The sequence below is a fragment of the Ceratotherium simum genome, chromosome 17 (genome assembly GCF_057802395.1).
Source record: "Ceratotherium simum simum isolate JZ-2026a chromosome 17, ASM5780239v1, whole genome shotgun sequence".
Lineage (NCBI taxonomy): Eukaryota > Metazoa > Chordata > Mammalia > Perissodactyla > Rhinocerotidae > Ceratotherium > Ceratotherium simum.
Window position 1 is genome coordinate 27785127 of NC_141916.1, and position 14167 is coordinate 27799293.

The window sequence follows — 14167 nt, forward strand, 5'->3', positions numbered from 1 at the left end:
TGGCTGGTAAGTGGCAAGGCTGGAATTTAAACCCACTGGTTCCGGAGCCTACTCTCATCTGTGGTGGTCAATCAGTTTAGTCTAGTGCTTTCAAAATTGGGTTCTAGAATCTCGCTGTGTGGTTCAAATTCTGGATGAGGATAATTACATATCCTTTATAGGGATGTTCTGAGGATTAAATCAAATAATTAGTCCATGTGAAATAATGTAGGCAGTTGTAACAGTGTTGAGTCAATGTGAGCACTCATTGGACAGACCTTTTGGTGTTCTTTCCAACCCTAAATTCAATGAGTCTGTCTTTTTATAGTTTGTCAGTCTTTTCCCTTTCCATTACCTGTTACTTTTCAATGTTATGGTGTTTATTTTTAATAATCAACCTTTATAAGGGCCTGAAGACATCTCTGCATTGCTATCAAGTAAGATCTATGAGCTTTGTGACAAGCATGTGCTGCCTAAAACCACAGTCCTAATTTCCCATACTCAAATCTGCAGGCTAGGTGGCTGAATAAAGATGTCTGGCTAAAGAGAGCAACTGAATTCCTATTTATAGCCAGAACAAAGCACAGAAAGAAATCCAATCAATCAATTACTGTTGTCTAATTCTTGGAAGTTTATTGAGATGTTCTAATTGTAAAAGAACTAAAATTAACTTGTCAACACTTGCCGCACATGTTTCCTCTTTCCAAGTTAGGTGAAGGCCAATTTTGGATAGTCTGTGCTGTTAAACTGATTAGCAGTCAGATGGAAACGTTCAGCAGTTTAGGTGATTATTTCATTGTAAAGGCTCTTCATACTTTGACATACTTATTACTTTATGAAACTCATAAAATCATAAGATATTTTTCATCTCCCCGTGTATCAAGAGGCACTGCAGTAGCAAAAACGTTGGTGAAAACTACAGAGTGTATGGTTCTGAGGCTTAATGGTCTGACTTGTGTGTAAACTTAACTACTTATCAGTAGTTATACAACAATGTAGTGAATGTTCAGAAGCGGATTTGTGTTACGTAAATAAATCCTATCTGTCCATTTATTTATTTTCTTCAAAGATAGGACAAAGCTAATGAAAATATAGCAAAAAATATATTTAAAATAGGTGAAATCAGAGACGATTGTGGCAGCAGGGGGGAGTTTAGTTCACAGAATAAATACCGTGAAGTCCAAAACACTTGGTGGAGTTGGGTCTCTCTGACTGCCTACATAAAGAGGGAAATAAAGGACAGCTATGTGATTTATAGTGCCCATAAACAATACAAATCAGTTCTTGAGAAGCACAACTATTGCAGTAAACAAGACTAGAGAGAAATGTCTCCTGTTGTCCAGATTATGGTAAATAGCACCTTCAGCAGCCCTTGTACGGTAAAACACAGCAACAGGTTTCTTACTGCTGCTGCCTTCAATACAGGCTATTTTTGGCATCATAAAGATCAATTCAATAAAAGCAATTCCACATGGGTCTTTTTTGCAACCCATTGATGTACTGGCTTAACCTGGGGATTGATTTATAGTATTTACAGGTACAAAAAGATTAAATTTTCTTAGGTAATTTTTTCACTGAGCTTTTAGAGAGTATTGATTAGATATTAGTTTTGGGTTAAATAATCAGACACGTCTGGAAATTGGAAGTTCCACTGGGAAGTGAGCTAGGTAGGGCCAGCAGGGCCAAGATTGTTTTTAAGAAATAATTTGGGATTGTCTCAAAGTTGTGTACCATAGAACTGTAGTTTTTTAAATACAACAGTGAGCATCAGGATCACCTGGAGGATTTTTAAAAGACAGGCCCATCTCCCACCTCTATAGTTTTCTTTTTAGTAGGTCTGGGGTGGGTGAGGTGAGGGCATCTTTATTGAAAAAAAAAAAAAAGCCACGTAAGTGATTCTAGTGATCAATGAAGTTTTAGAACTACTACCATAGATTATGCTGCATTAATTTCAGATAGATAAAAATTTAAAGCAAATATAACCAAATATACCTTAGCCATAAAACCATCTATTTTTAGTTAAGATCATCTGTTTTTGAGGACTGTAAATTCCCAAAATACTATCTATTGTAAGCTGTTTCTGAAATGTACGCCTAGCCAATTGAATAAGGTGATTTAATGTATGGATTTATTAGTAACCCAATTAAAAGTTTTGGTGTATCTACTGGAGGTGATGAATTTTAACAGTTAATATGTATTCTGGGATAATTTTTTATTCTCACCATTGTCTGATTACATTTCCATATAAATTAAAAATATTTCAATAATTATAGTCTATCTAGAGAGCATTTTCTTATTTTTAGTCCTCAAGAAATTATAAAGCATACTTATGTGCATTTTAAAGTTATCTGAGATCTCTAGAGGTGTGTTCATTGTAGGCTTTCAAGTGATAATATGAAAAAATGATACTCGGAGATTGGTATCTCACATACTCTTTACTTATCTGCAGTAGTCACTAGTTATAAACAAATCTTTAACTATAGCAAATCTTTAATGTAGTAAATCTTTGTTTAAAGTAGAAAACAAAGCCCATATATGTATGTGTGTGTGTGTGTGTATGTCTTAGTCTAGCATTGATAACAACAACAGAATCTTGAGTAAATGTCTTATGTTTACTTTTCATTATTTCTTACAGGCATTGCTTCTATGACAGTGCCAGTGTACATCGCTGAGGTCTCGCCACCCAATTTAAGAGGTCGATTAGTCACCATTAATACCCTCTTCATCACAGGAGGGCAGTTCTTTGCAAGTGTTGTTGATGGAGCCTTCAGTTATCTCCAAAAGGATGGATGGAGGTCTGTAAATAGTTCTTACATTTAATTTTCAAATCATGATTTTAGCGGATGAGAGAAAAATTGAGAAATGATAGGAAAAATGTAACTGGATAGTTTGAATCGTTATAGCTAATTTGTAAGTGGGTAGCACTCAACAAAATTGAAAATGGACAAGAAGCTGATATTTATTTTAATGATAGACGAGGAACCTACCATTAAGAGTTGATATTTACGGGGTTTTTTAGCATTTAGGTGACATTTCTCACACTGCATGTAATCTTTTGCAATATTTGTTTAAAAATGAATGCAGCAATAAATATGCATGGGGGTTCTTGAATTGTATCAGTGATTGACAAGCTGTTTATGAACTGCAGATATAACCAACATCTTTTTTGGATTTAGGAAGCTACATTCTGATCTGAATGAAGGAAAACCCAGTCTCTAAAGGTATAGATATAGCTATATAAAAGATGTTACATACGTAAATTTAAAATACACAAATTATTCTTTGATCACTATTTGGCTTATTTTGAATCGAAAGAGATGAGAAAAATGTTTCTAAAACTGCCTTAAAATATTTTCAAACTGAATATTGTAAAAACAAACTAATGTTGAAGCTTATGATATTATGGGCTGTGGATTTTGATACTATACTTTATACAAAACAACAGATTCATGTCACTGTTCCAGGGAAATTTCATTAAAGGGCACCACAGCTTACACAATCTTCTCTAACTTGTTTTCTTGCCACCATTTATTGCCACAAATGTTTGTTGAGCATCTCCTCTGTGTAGGTGCTGGGGATAGAATCTTGAACAAGACAGATTTGAGTCCTTTTTGCATGGTGCTCACAGTGTTGGAGTTGATTCTTACAGCTGAAGAAAAAGGGTTCGATGCAATGGGGATGTAGGAAATTAAACTTCTGTGTAAGCAGTACAATAAATCATGGCTTAGGATAGTCATTAAAGACTTAGAAGAAGTTTTATTAAAAGTCATTTGAGAAAACTCATTGAAGCCAGTTAAGGCCTACATTTGTCAGGACCATTAAAGAGAAGACACAGTTCTTAAAAGCATTAGTTCTGTCTGCGGATGTTGCTAAACCACTTTCTACCCTTGAAGGAATGAATCTCTGCCAAATTGAGAAATTACTGGAAAATTGAAGCAGGAAATTTCATTTTTCTTTTTCACTCTGTAGATGGTCAGAAAGAAGGAGATGATAATTGTTATCAACCAAACCTGATATTTTGAGTTTTTCTTGGAAGCTCACTGGAAGTCAGTCTTTCAACCCCACGTCTTTAAGAAGATCTAAATTATCTATTTACATTTAGTTAAAAGTTTTACTAATATAACTAATATATATATGCTTTTATTTTAAATATGTTTTTAAATGAAACTGTATAAAGTATGCAAGCCATGTTTTTGACTTTAAGTATAGCAGTTTAGATATATTTTCTCAGTACTGGTTAGGAAAGAGAGAGATCATACGGTGAGTGTGGTGTCCCTGTGTAGAAGTGGAGGTCTTGGGACAGGCATTGTGACGTAGTTATAGACAGACCTGGACACAAATCCGTTTTCTACCACTTATTAGCTATGAACCTTGGACAAGTTACTTAGCTCCCCTGAGCTTCACTTTTGTCCTTGTAAAAAATGGGACCCAAAAGACTTATCTTGCAAGATTATTGTGGGATCTAAATTAATTATTTTATGTAAAGTATTCAGCCCAGTGCTCAGCACATGGGAGATGCTCAATAAACAATGAATCACGTTATCATCTACTATTCTGAGGAATGAATAAAGAGTGCGTGCTACTATAAAGTTGTAAGGGAGGTTGAAGGAAAATGCATCCTATGGCCTTTGTTTTCTTATCAGTAAAGATGGGGCTTATAGGTGATAGAGCAGAGGCCTAGAGAAAAAAATGTTAAGTGCTCATAGCTGCTGTAGAAAGTATAAGAAGGAAAAGACTGGAGACAAAAATGATTTTCCAAATAACCGTGGGATGCCAGCTGAAGTTGGAGCCGTATATTTGCAGTAAAGCCAAATAGCACGCCTGTGTGAATTTTTCCTGCAATACTGGAGAGCCCAGGGGTGAGAAAATAAAATAAGAGGATGAGAAAACTAACTTGGGCCCGTATTCAAACATTATAACATACCAGATCACTTTGAACCCATTTATTGTTTGCAAAAATACACATTTTCTTATGTATACGTGCAAACGTTCACTTTTTTTACAGGTGAATTTTCTGTGTGTTATTCTTCTCCCTTTTTTAGTAATCTTAGCAATATGTTTACCTCATCTGACTCTTGGGCTAATCGGAGTGTGGTTACAAGCAAATAAAGACTGAAGAGCTACCTTAGCATCAACTTTCAAATTGTCAGCAATTACAACTTATTCATAATTGTAACAACAGATAATTCATCATTTTTGTGCCAATGTATTTCACAAATCCCAGGGAAAATGTGGGTCTAAACGTTGCATATAAAATTTCTTTCTCGTACTCGTATTTTCATATATCATAAAGTAAGATGTCCCCTACCTTGCAAGAGTTTGAATATTTTAACGTTTTGTTTCTTTTGTATTTCCCTTTGTGACTTTTATTGCCTCTGAAACTCCACTTCATGTTATTAAACATTTGATCTTATGCTATATACTCAGTGTCCCAGATTTACTAGCTCACAATATAGTGATGAACAATTTTAGAGACTGTTAGTGAATGTCATTTGATTCTAACCAAAATCTTGGCAGGCTGGTGGAACTGCTATTACTCCCAATTTGCAGATTTAAAAACTGCTCAGAGAAGTTAAATATTTGCCTGAGGCCACATGGTTATTACACGGCAGAGAATAGAGCCAATTCTTCTTACTCGAAATCTAACCACTTTCTTCTTCATTCTGTTTCCAAGAGTTTGTAATCTAAAATATAATTATTGGTAATTCTTACAGTAGCGATCAGGTTAAGACATATAGAGAAGATGAAACTGATTAATCAGACAGGAAAACTTAGATTTTGATGTTGTTGAAAGACTTACCTTTTATGCCGGATGGGTCAAAGCTTCTGTTCTCTTATTGTTTGAATGTCATAGAAATAAATTGTTTTCTACTGAACAACTGGAATATTAGTTTTTCTAGAAAAAAAGAATTGCTAGTAGAAGATTGAATGTTGGTATTTTTCTGGCTCTCTAGTGTTGCAATACATTCTGTGCTGGGAAGGATGTCATCTGGCTTCATGAGGAAAGTGGAATAAGGATTTTGAAGATATCATTAAAGATTAGATTTTTTAAAACAACTTTATTGAGATATAATTCATATACCATTCAATTCACCCATTTCAAATGTACAATTCAATGGCTTTTAGTATATTCATAGAGCTGTGCAGCCATCACTGTTGTCAAATTTGGAGCATTCTCGTTACTGCAGAAGAAACTTTGCACTCCTGAGCTGCCACCCCCCGCAACCTCCCACCTCCAGGCAACCATTAATCTACTTTTTGTCTCTATAGATTTACCTATTCTGGATAGTTCATGTATCAATATGTGGTCCTTTGTGACTGGCTTCTTTCATTTAGCATGTTTTCAGGGTTCATCCATGTTGTAGCGTGTGTCAGTACTTAATTTCTTTTTATTGGCAAATAATGTGGATAAACCGCATTTTGTTTATCCATTCATTAGTTGATGGACGATTGAGTTGCTTCCACTTTTTGGCTATTATAAATAATGCTGCTGTGAACATTTGTGTACAACTTTCAAGGTGGACATAGGTTTTCAATTCTCTTGGGTATATACCTAGGAATAGAATAGGTAGGTCATGTGGTAACTGTGTTTAACCATTTGAGGAACTGCCAGACTGTTCTCCAAAGCAGCTACACTATTTTACATTCCCAGTTAGCAATGTATGAGAATTATAGTTTTTTCCACATCCTAGTAAACACTTGTTATTATCTGTCTTTTTGATTATAGTCATCTTAGTGGGTGTGAAGTGGCATCTCGTTGTGGTTTTGATTTGCATTTCCCTGATGACTAATGATGTTGAGAAAGATTTTATTTTTACCTAATATATCATAGTGTGTATAAAGATGGCAGAGGCATTTTGGTAGTTAATATTAATGATATAAAGTTTTATCACTGTTTGCCTTTTTCTGTGCTAATATTTTTAAATCTTACTTATTGAACATAGTGAGATTTACTCACTACAGCTCAAGCAAACAAAAGTTTTCTTTTTTTAATTGCTGAGTTAAAGCCTGGCACGTAGCAGGCCCTCAGTAAATATGTAATAAAGTGAATTTAACAGCCACTACATGATTTGTCTAAAATATTTATCTGGGCATGCCGGTGCTAAAATGCTTCAAAGCCTCCTCATTTCCTACAGGAAAAAAAATGAAGCTCTTTATCATGGCTTGTAGTGTCTTCCATTATCCTATCCGTGCCTGCTTTTCTAGATTTTTGTAAGTCATTGTTGCCTCCCTCCCTCCTCTTCTATACAACAGCCATGCCCGTATACCCTATACACCAGTCGCATCTTGCTTTTTCATGTTTCTGTTTTTTTTCCTTCTGCTCCCTTTGCCTATAATGTCTTCCTACCCTGTCCTGGTTTACTGGTCCAAATGCTGTGCCTCCTTTAAATCTCTGTTTGTATTTCATGTGAAGCTGTCTTTGTCCCTCTGTTCTTTCTTTTTTTTTTTTAAAGATTTTATTTATTTATTTATTTTCCCCCCAAAGCCCCAGTAGATAGTTGTATGTCATAGCTGCACATCCTTCTAGTTGCTGTATGTGGGACACGGCCTCAGCATGGCCAGAGAAGCAGTATGTTGGTGCGCGCCTGGGATCCGAACCCCGGACCGCCAGCAGCGGAGCGCGCGCACTTAACCGCTAAGCCACGGGGCCGGCCCCTCTGTTCTTTCTTAATACTTTGTACATAGCACCACATTTATACTCATCGTATTATTTTGAACTAGTTGCTTGTTTGTGTATCTCCTCTGATTTACTTTGGAGCTCCTGAATGTCATTGACCTTGTACTCATTTTTAGATCTAGGAAAGGGCCTGTGACTTAGTAAATGCTGAATAAATGTTTATTGAACTGAGCTGAATTTATTGGGCTCCAGGGAAGGGACTCTTAACCAAAGTAAAAAGATATTGATTATAAATCAAACTACCAATTCATTAATTTACCCTGGGGAATACATATACTTCATAGATAGCTGAAAAACTAAATTATTAATCATAAGTGTTTCTTATTGAACATAAAAATCAGAGAAAGAAAATTAGTTTCTGAGCCCATGAGCATTTCTGTCGCTCAAAGTAATATGCCTCTCTGGGCTCCAGAACACTCTGTCCTTCTCTGAACAGAGCTGGTTTTCAAATGAGTATTCTTCTATTTATTAATTGCGTAAACCATGGTGTGATTTATATTAATAAGAATGGTATATCTATAGGAGGCTAAATTCTTCTCTTTTATGTTATTATACTCATTTTATTCTCATATTTAATTTTTTAAAACTAGAGTTATCTTATTCCACCTTACTAGCCTATGTACAGCCATTGGTTAAGTGTCTGAGTGTGCTAGGTGCTTTCATATTCTGTCATTTACATGATGCTCTTTTGTTTTTTTTTGCTAAAGAAGTAAAATTTGAGGTACTATAAGTGTTGAATGAGAAACACAGAGTATGAGTGCTAGCAACATCTATATGAAAGATTTTTCTGGAATATCTTCAGGCTAATTCATGGAAAATGTGAGACTTGTGCTGAGCTTTGAAGAATTGGTGGGCTTCCTATAGACAGAGGTGGAAATGGTTGCAGAGTGTAGGCTAGGTGAAGACAGGGTCAGCAGGCTTGAAACTGAAGTGATGATGGACACTATAGATTGAAGCCAGGTTCTAGAGAGCTGTGAAACCTAGGCTAGAGGTTTTGAACCTTATCTACAGGCAAATGGAAGCTATTATTTTTTGAGCAGGGCATGTCATAATGTGAGTCAAAGAATAATATGACAGTGATGCCCAAATTTATTGGAACTCTTAGCTCTTGGGTGGATTCAGGGAACCTATTTATAAGACTGCTGCTGGAATATAGCTGTGAGGTAGTGAGCTGATACTCTTGGAGACCTTAGTTAGTATGGAAATCATCCAGTCATTCAAAAAAATTTTTTTGGCACCTACTGTATACTACTGTTGTGCTTGGTACTAAAGATAGAGAGATCGATAAGAAATGTACCTGTCCTCAAGCACTTCATAGTCTAATAAAGGAGAGAGACTTTTCATCATGTTAATTACATGTTGGATAGTGTTATGGGAGCTCTCAGAGGGAATGAATAGCTTAGCTTCACAATGGAAAGATATCAGAGCCAAGTCTTTTATGAATAAAAGAGTTCCAGATATAGTGAGGGAGAGGGAAATTTTAGGTGAAATATAATTTTCAAAAGCCTTGTAGTGTGAAACTTCTCACAACAGTGAGAAGTTTAGAGCAGCTAGGTGGAGGACCATGATTACTATCTGGAGTTTGAGGGTGACGTAGAGAGACTGGTCTTCAGTGAGTATGAATAGAACTTGAAATCCAATGCACTCTCTTTAACAATGCATTGAGTTTAAGTTTGTTTATTGAAAGTTTCAGAAAATAATTTTTAAAATAATCAGTATTACTTTGGGATGAAAAAAATTAATGAGCCTCCCTCTCCCATAATATTTTACAATTTTAAAAACCATGTCAATAAGATGCTTTTCAGGGGCCGGCCCGGTGGCACAAGCAGTTAAGTGCATGTGCTCTGCTGTGGCGGCCCAGGGTTTGCCGGTTCGGATCCCGGGCGCGCACTGATGCACTGCTTGTCGAGCCATGCTGTGGCGGCGTCCCATATAAAGTAGAGGAAGATGGGCACGGATGTTAGCTCAGGGCCAGTCTTCCTCAGAAAAAAGAGGAGGATTGGCATCAGATGTTAGCTCAGGGCTGATCTTCCTCACACAAAAAAATAATAAATAAATAAGATACTTTTCAGAATGATATTTAAAAGAGGGTGATATTTCTAAACAAATTCATGCTGGGGAAAGTTCTTACAATTTAGTGCTAATAGATCAGTGTTGTTTGGCTCTATACAAAATAGGGAACATGAAGCAGTCTGTCTTAAAAATATAACTATGCAGTGGCCATTTTAAGAAAGATGGATTTGGTTAACAGCCTGATTAGAAGTGAATAACTTAATGCTGAAGATATTTGTAATTTTGTTTTTGACAGAATTAAGACATAGGACTGTTTCTCATAAAGGTATCATAGAATCACGGGAGGAATAGGTTTAAGACTTGCTTTCACAGCACATGAATTTATCTAAGATCTCATATTTTCTTGTAGCTAATGCTTCAGCAATCGTTTATTGTTATTGTTAGGATCAAATGAATTAATGGCTGTAAACATATGTACAAATTCCTAAATGCTACTAGGTATTGTTTGCTTTTATCTCCAGAAAGTCTTAGATTGACTGTCTATGTCTTGCATCTAAAGCTGGCAATAAAAATTGCTCTCACATTAAATTATCTGAATTTTCCAGGTAAAAAGTAAATATGGCTTGCTAATGAAGGTGGTTTGTATAAGACTAACTTCCCCTGAAGAGAACCATTATAATCCATGGACAGAATATAAAAAACTGTTTAAGGCACTGGAGCTCCAGCTCCAGAGGAATGTTGGAACTGAAGGGGATTTGATCCTTGAAGGGAATGGCTCATAGTGAGATCTACATTTATGGCTTTTTCCTTGAGGGCAGCCCTCAATCCATGATGCTGGGCAGCTAGAACTTAAGCAGAAAATTATAGTTTTATTGGCTTATAGTGTCAGTGGCCAGAGTTTGGGATGGCCAGAGCAGCTGGAATTTTGAGGGGGTAATCCAGGAAAAGAATGACCCATAGAGAAGGAAGCCCCCAAATCTGAATATTAATTTGCATCAAATGTTTTAGTGACCCCTGAACTATGAAAATACAGGAAAGATTTGTGGAGCCTGCAGAAAGCAACAGTTAGAATATGGTAAAAGCTGAGAGAGATTTTATTTTCTGCCCCTAGTAGGAGTGACATATTTAGAGTTGGAAACCTGCCAGGTTAGAGGGGCCAACAGCTGGGGCTTTCCATTAAAACCCCAAAGGACTATGCCTTAGGAGTAAAGACTTTGTTGCATGATTAAGAATTTGCCCTAAGACCAAGCTGAAACTGAAACAGGTTCACACTATCCAAGTATAAAACCAAGCCTCCACAAATTCAAGGTGCCTGATAGGAAAAAGTCAACCTTCATCTTCAGAAGAAAACAAAATCTAGAGTCTCTACAGTTTACCGTTCACAATACTCAGAACACAATAAAAAATTATTAGACATATGACTAAACAGAACATGTGATCCATAATTAAAAGAAAAGTTGAAAAAGAAATGAGAGAGCCTCAGTGACCTAGAGTACAACATCGAGTCATCTTATGTACCTCTAAGTAATATCAAGTAGTCTAATGTACATGTAATTGGAGTCCAAGAAGGAGAGAGAATGGGTCAAAAAATATGTAAAGAAATAATGGCTGGAAATTTCCCAAATTTGGTGAAAAGATTAATTACCAATTCCAGAAGCACAGCGAATCCCAAGTAGGATAAATACAAAGACGAGCATACCCAGGCATATCATAATCAAACAGTTGAAAATGAAAGATACAGAGAAAATTAGGATCCAAGGAAAAAAGACATGTTATATGAAGGGGAACAGCAATACAAATGATGGCTGACTTTACTTTAGAAACAATGGAGTTAGGAGACAATGGATACCATCTTTAAATTACTGGAAGAAAAATGTCAATCTAGTAGGAGAATATCCCTCAAAAATATAGATAAAATAAAAACATTTTCAGATAAACTAAAATTTGGAGAATTTCTTACCACCCAACTTCCTGTGTTATAAGAAATGCTAAAGGAAATTCTAAAGACTCAAGGGAAACGACACTAGATGAAAGCTCATCTACAATGGGGAAGAAGAGCACCACCTATCATAAATAGGAGGCTAAATATATAGAACTTTATCTGGTTTTTTTCTTCTCTCAGTTTTTTCAAAAGACACATATGACTGTTTACATTTAAATGTATTTTGGAATGTATAATGTATGTAGCTGTGAAATACGTGATGACAACAGCAAAAAAGTTGGGGGTAGTAACTGGAAATTATGCTGTCTGTGAAGATTTACAATATTATCTCTAGGTAGTAAAGATGCGTGTTTTTATCCCAAGTACAACCACTAGAATATATTATAAAAACTTTCAGCTAAGAAGCCATTATAAGAATTAAAATAGAGTACTTAAAATATTTGGATAAGCTGAACAAAGGCAAGAGAGGAGGAACATGGGAATAAATAACAGATGGAACAAATAGAAAGCAAATAGCAAAATGGTAGACTTAAAACCCAATAAAAGCAACAATTACATTAAATGTAACCAATTATCATTGACAAAAATGCATGGCACAAATCTATGTTGTCTAAAAGCGGCACACATTTAAGTATGATGCCATAGATAGGTTAAAAGTAAAAAGGTGGGAAAAAATATACTATGCAAACCGTGAGGATAAGAAACCTGGTGTGGCTATATTAATAATCACACAAAGTAGACTTCAAGACTAGCGATATTACCAGAGATAAAGAGGGACATTTCATAGTGATAAAAGAGCCAATTAATCAGAAATAATAATGATAATAAATGTGTAGTTTACCTTAGAGCTTCAGAATGCATAAACAAAAATTAGCAGATGGTGGTTGCACAATAATATGAATGTACTTAGTGCTACAGATTGTACACTTAAAAATGATTAACATGGTAAATTTAATTTTATGTATATTTTTCCACAATAAAAAAATTAGTAGAACTAAAGGAAGCAATAGACAAATACAGGCTCATGTTGGAGAATTTTTAACTCTCTTTTTTAGCAACTGGTAGGACAACTAGGCAAAAAATAAGTAAGAGTAGAGAAAAACTGGACAACACTACTAACTGCCTTGTCATAATTGACATTTGTGGTCTGCTGTACCCAGCAGCTGTGGTATACACATTCTTTTTCAAGTTCAAATCAGACAGTCTCTAAAACTGACCATATCCTCAGCCATAAAATAAATGTTAATAAATTTAAGAAATGAAATATGTCCTCTGATCACAGCAGAATTAAATTAGACATCAATAACAATAAGATGGCCAGAAAAGCTTCAAATATTTAGAAATTAAAACATCATGTTCTAAATAACTCATGAACCTAGAGAGAAATCAGAAGGAAAATTAGAAAATAGTTTTGAACTGAAAGAAAATACAATATGTCAAAATTTGTGGAATGCAGCTTCAGCAGTGCTTAGAGGAAAATATATAGCTAAAGTGATAATATTAGAGAAGAGAAAAAGTCAAATGATCTAAGTTTCATGTTAAAAAGCTAGAAAAATATGAGCATATTAAGCCCAAAGAAAACAGAAGGGACTAAATAATAAAGAACAGAAGTCAATGTAATGGAAAGCAGACAAACAATAGAAAAAAATAAACAATGTTGGTTCTTTGAAAAGATGAGTAAATATATATTTTTTTATTGAGGTATAATTGACGTATAACATATTAGTTTCAGGTTTACAACATAATGATTCAGTATTGGAATATACTGCAAAATGATCACAACAATAAGTCTAGTCAACATCCTTCATCATACATAGTTAGAAAACTTTTTTTAATGATGAGAACTTTTAAGATCTACTCTCTTACAACTTTCAAATATGTAATACAGTATTGTTAACTATAGTCACCATGCTGTACATTACATCCCCATGACTTGTTTATACCTTTTGACCCCCTTTACTCATTTTGCCCACACCCACCCCTTATCTCTGACAACTGCCAATCTGTTGTCTTCATCTATGAGCTTGTTTTTTTTTTTTTAAGATTTTATTTATTTATTTTTTTCCCCCCAAAGCCCCAGTAGATAGTTGTATGTCATAGCTGCACATCCTTCTAGTTGCTGTATGTGGGACGCCGCCTCAGCATGGCGGGAGAAGCGGTGCATCGGTGCATGCCCGGGATCCGAACCCGGGCCGCCAGCAGTGGAGCACTCGCACTTAACCGCTAAGCCATGGGGCCGGCCCCTGTTTTTTGTTTTTGATTCCACATGTAAGTGAGATCATACTGTATTTGTCTTTCTCTGTCTGACTTATTTCACTTAACATAATTCTCTCCAGGTCCATCAATGTCGTCACAATGGCAAGAATTTCATTCTTTTGTGTGGTTGAATAATATACCATTGTATATATATATATATACCACCTTTTCTTTATCCATTGATCCATCGATGGACACTTAGGTTGTTTCCGTGTCTTGGCTATTGTAGATAATGCTGCAATGGACATGGGAGTGCATGTATCTTTTTGAGTTAGTGTTTTCATTTTCTTCAGATAAAT

General features: G+C 35.5%; 1 protein-coding gene across 1 annotated transcript in view; it reads left to right on the forward strand.

The window, feature by feature from the left end:
• Positions 1-14167, forward strand: part of SLC2A13 (solute carrier family 2 member 13) — a 339913-nt gene that overhangs the window by 48117 nt on the left and 277629 nt on the right. Inside the window, exon 2 of the mRNA XM_004441151.3 lies at positions 2615-2774. Coding sequence (XP_004441208.1) covers positions 2615-2774 — 160 coding nt within the window. The remainder of the gene's footprint in view (positions 1-2614; positions 2775-14167) is intronic.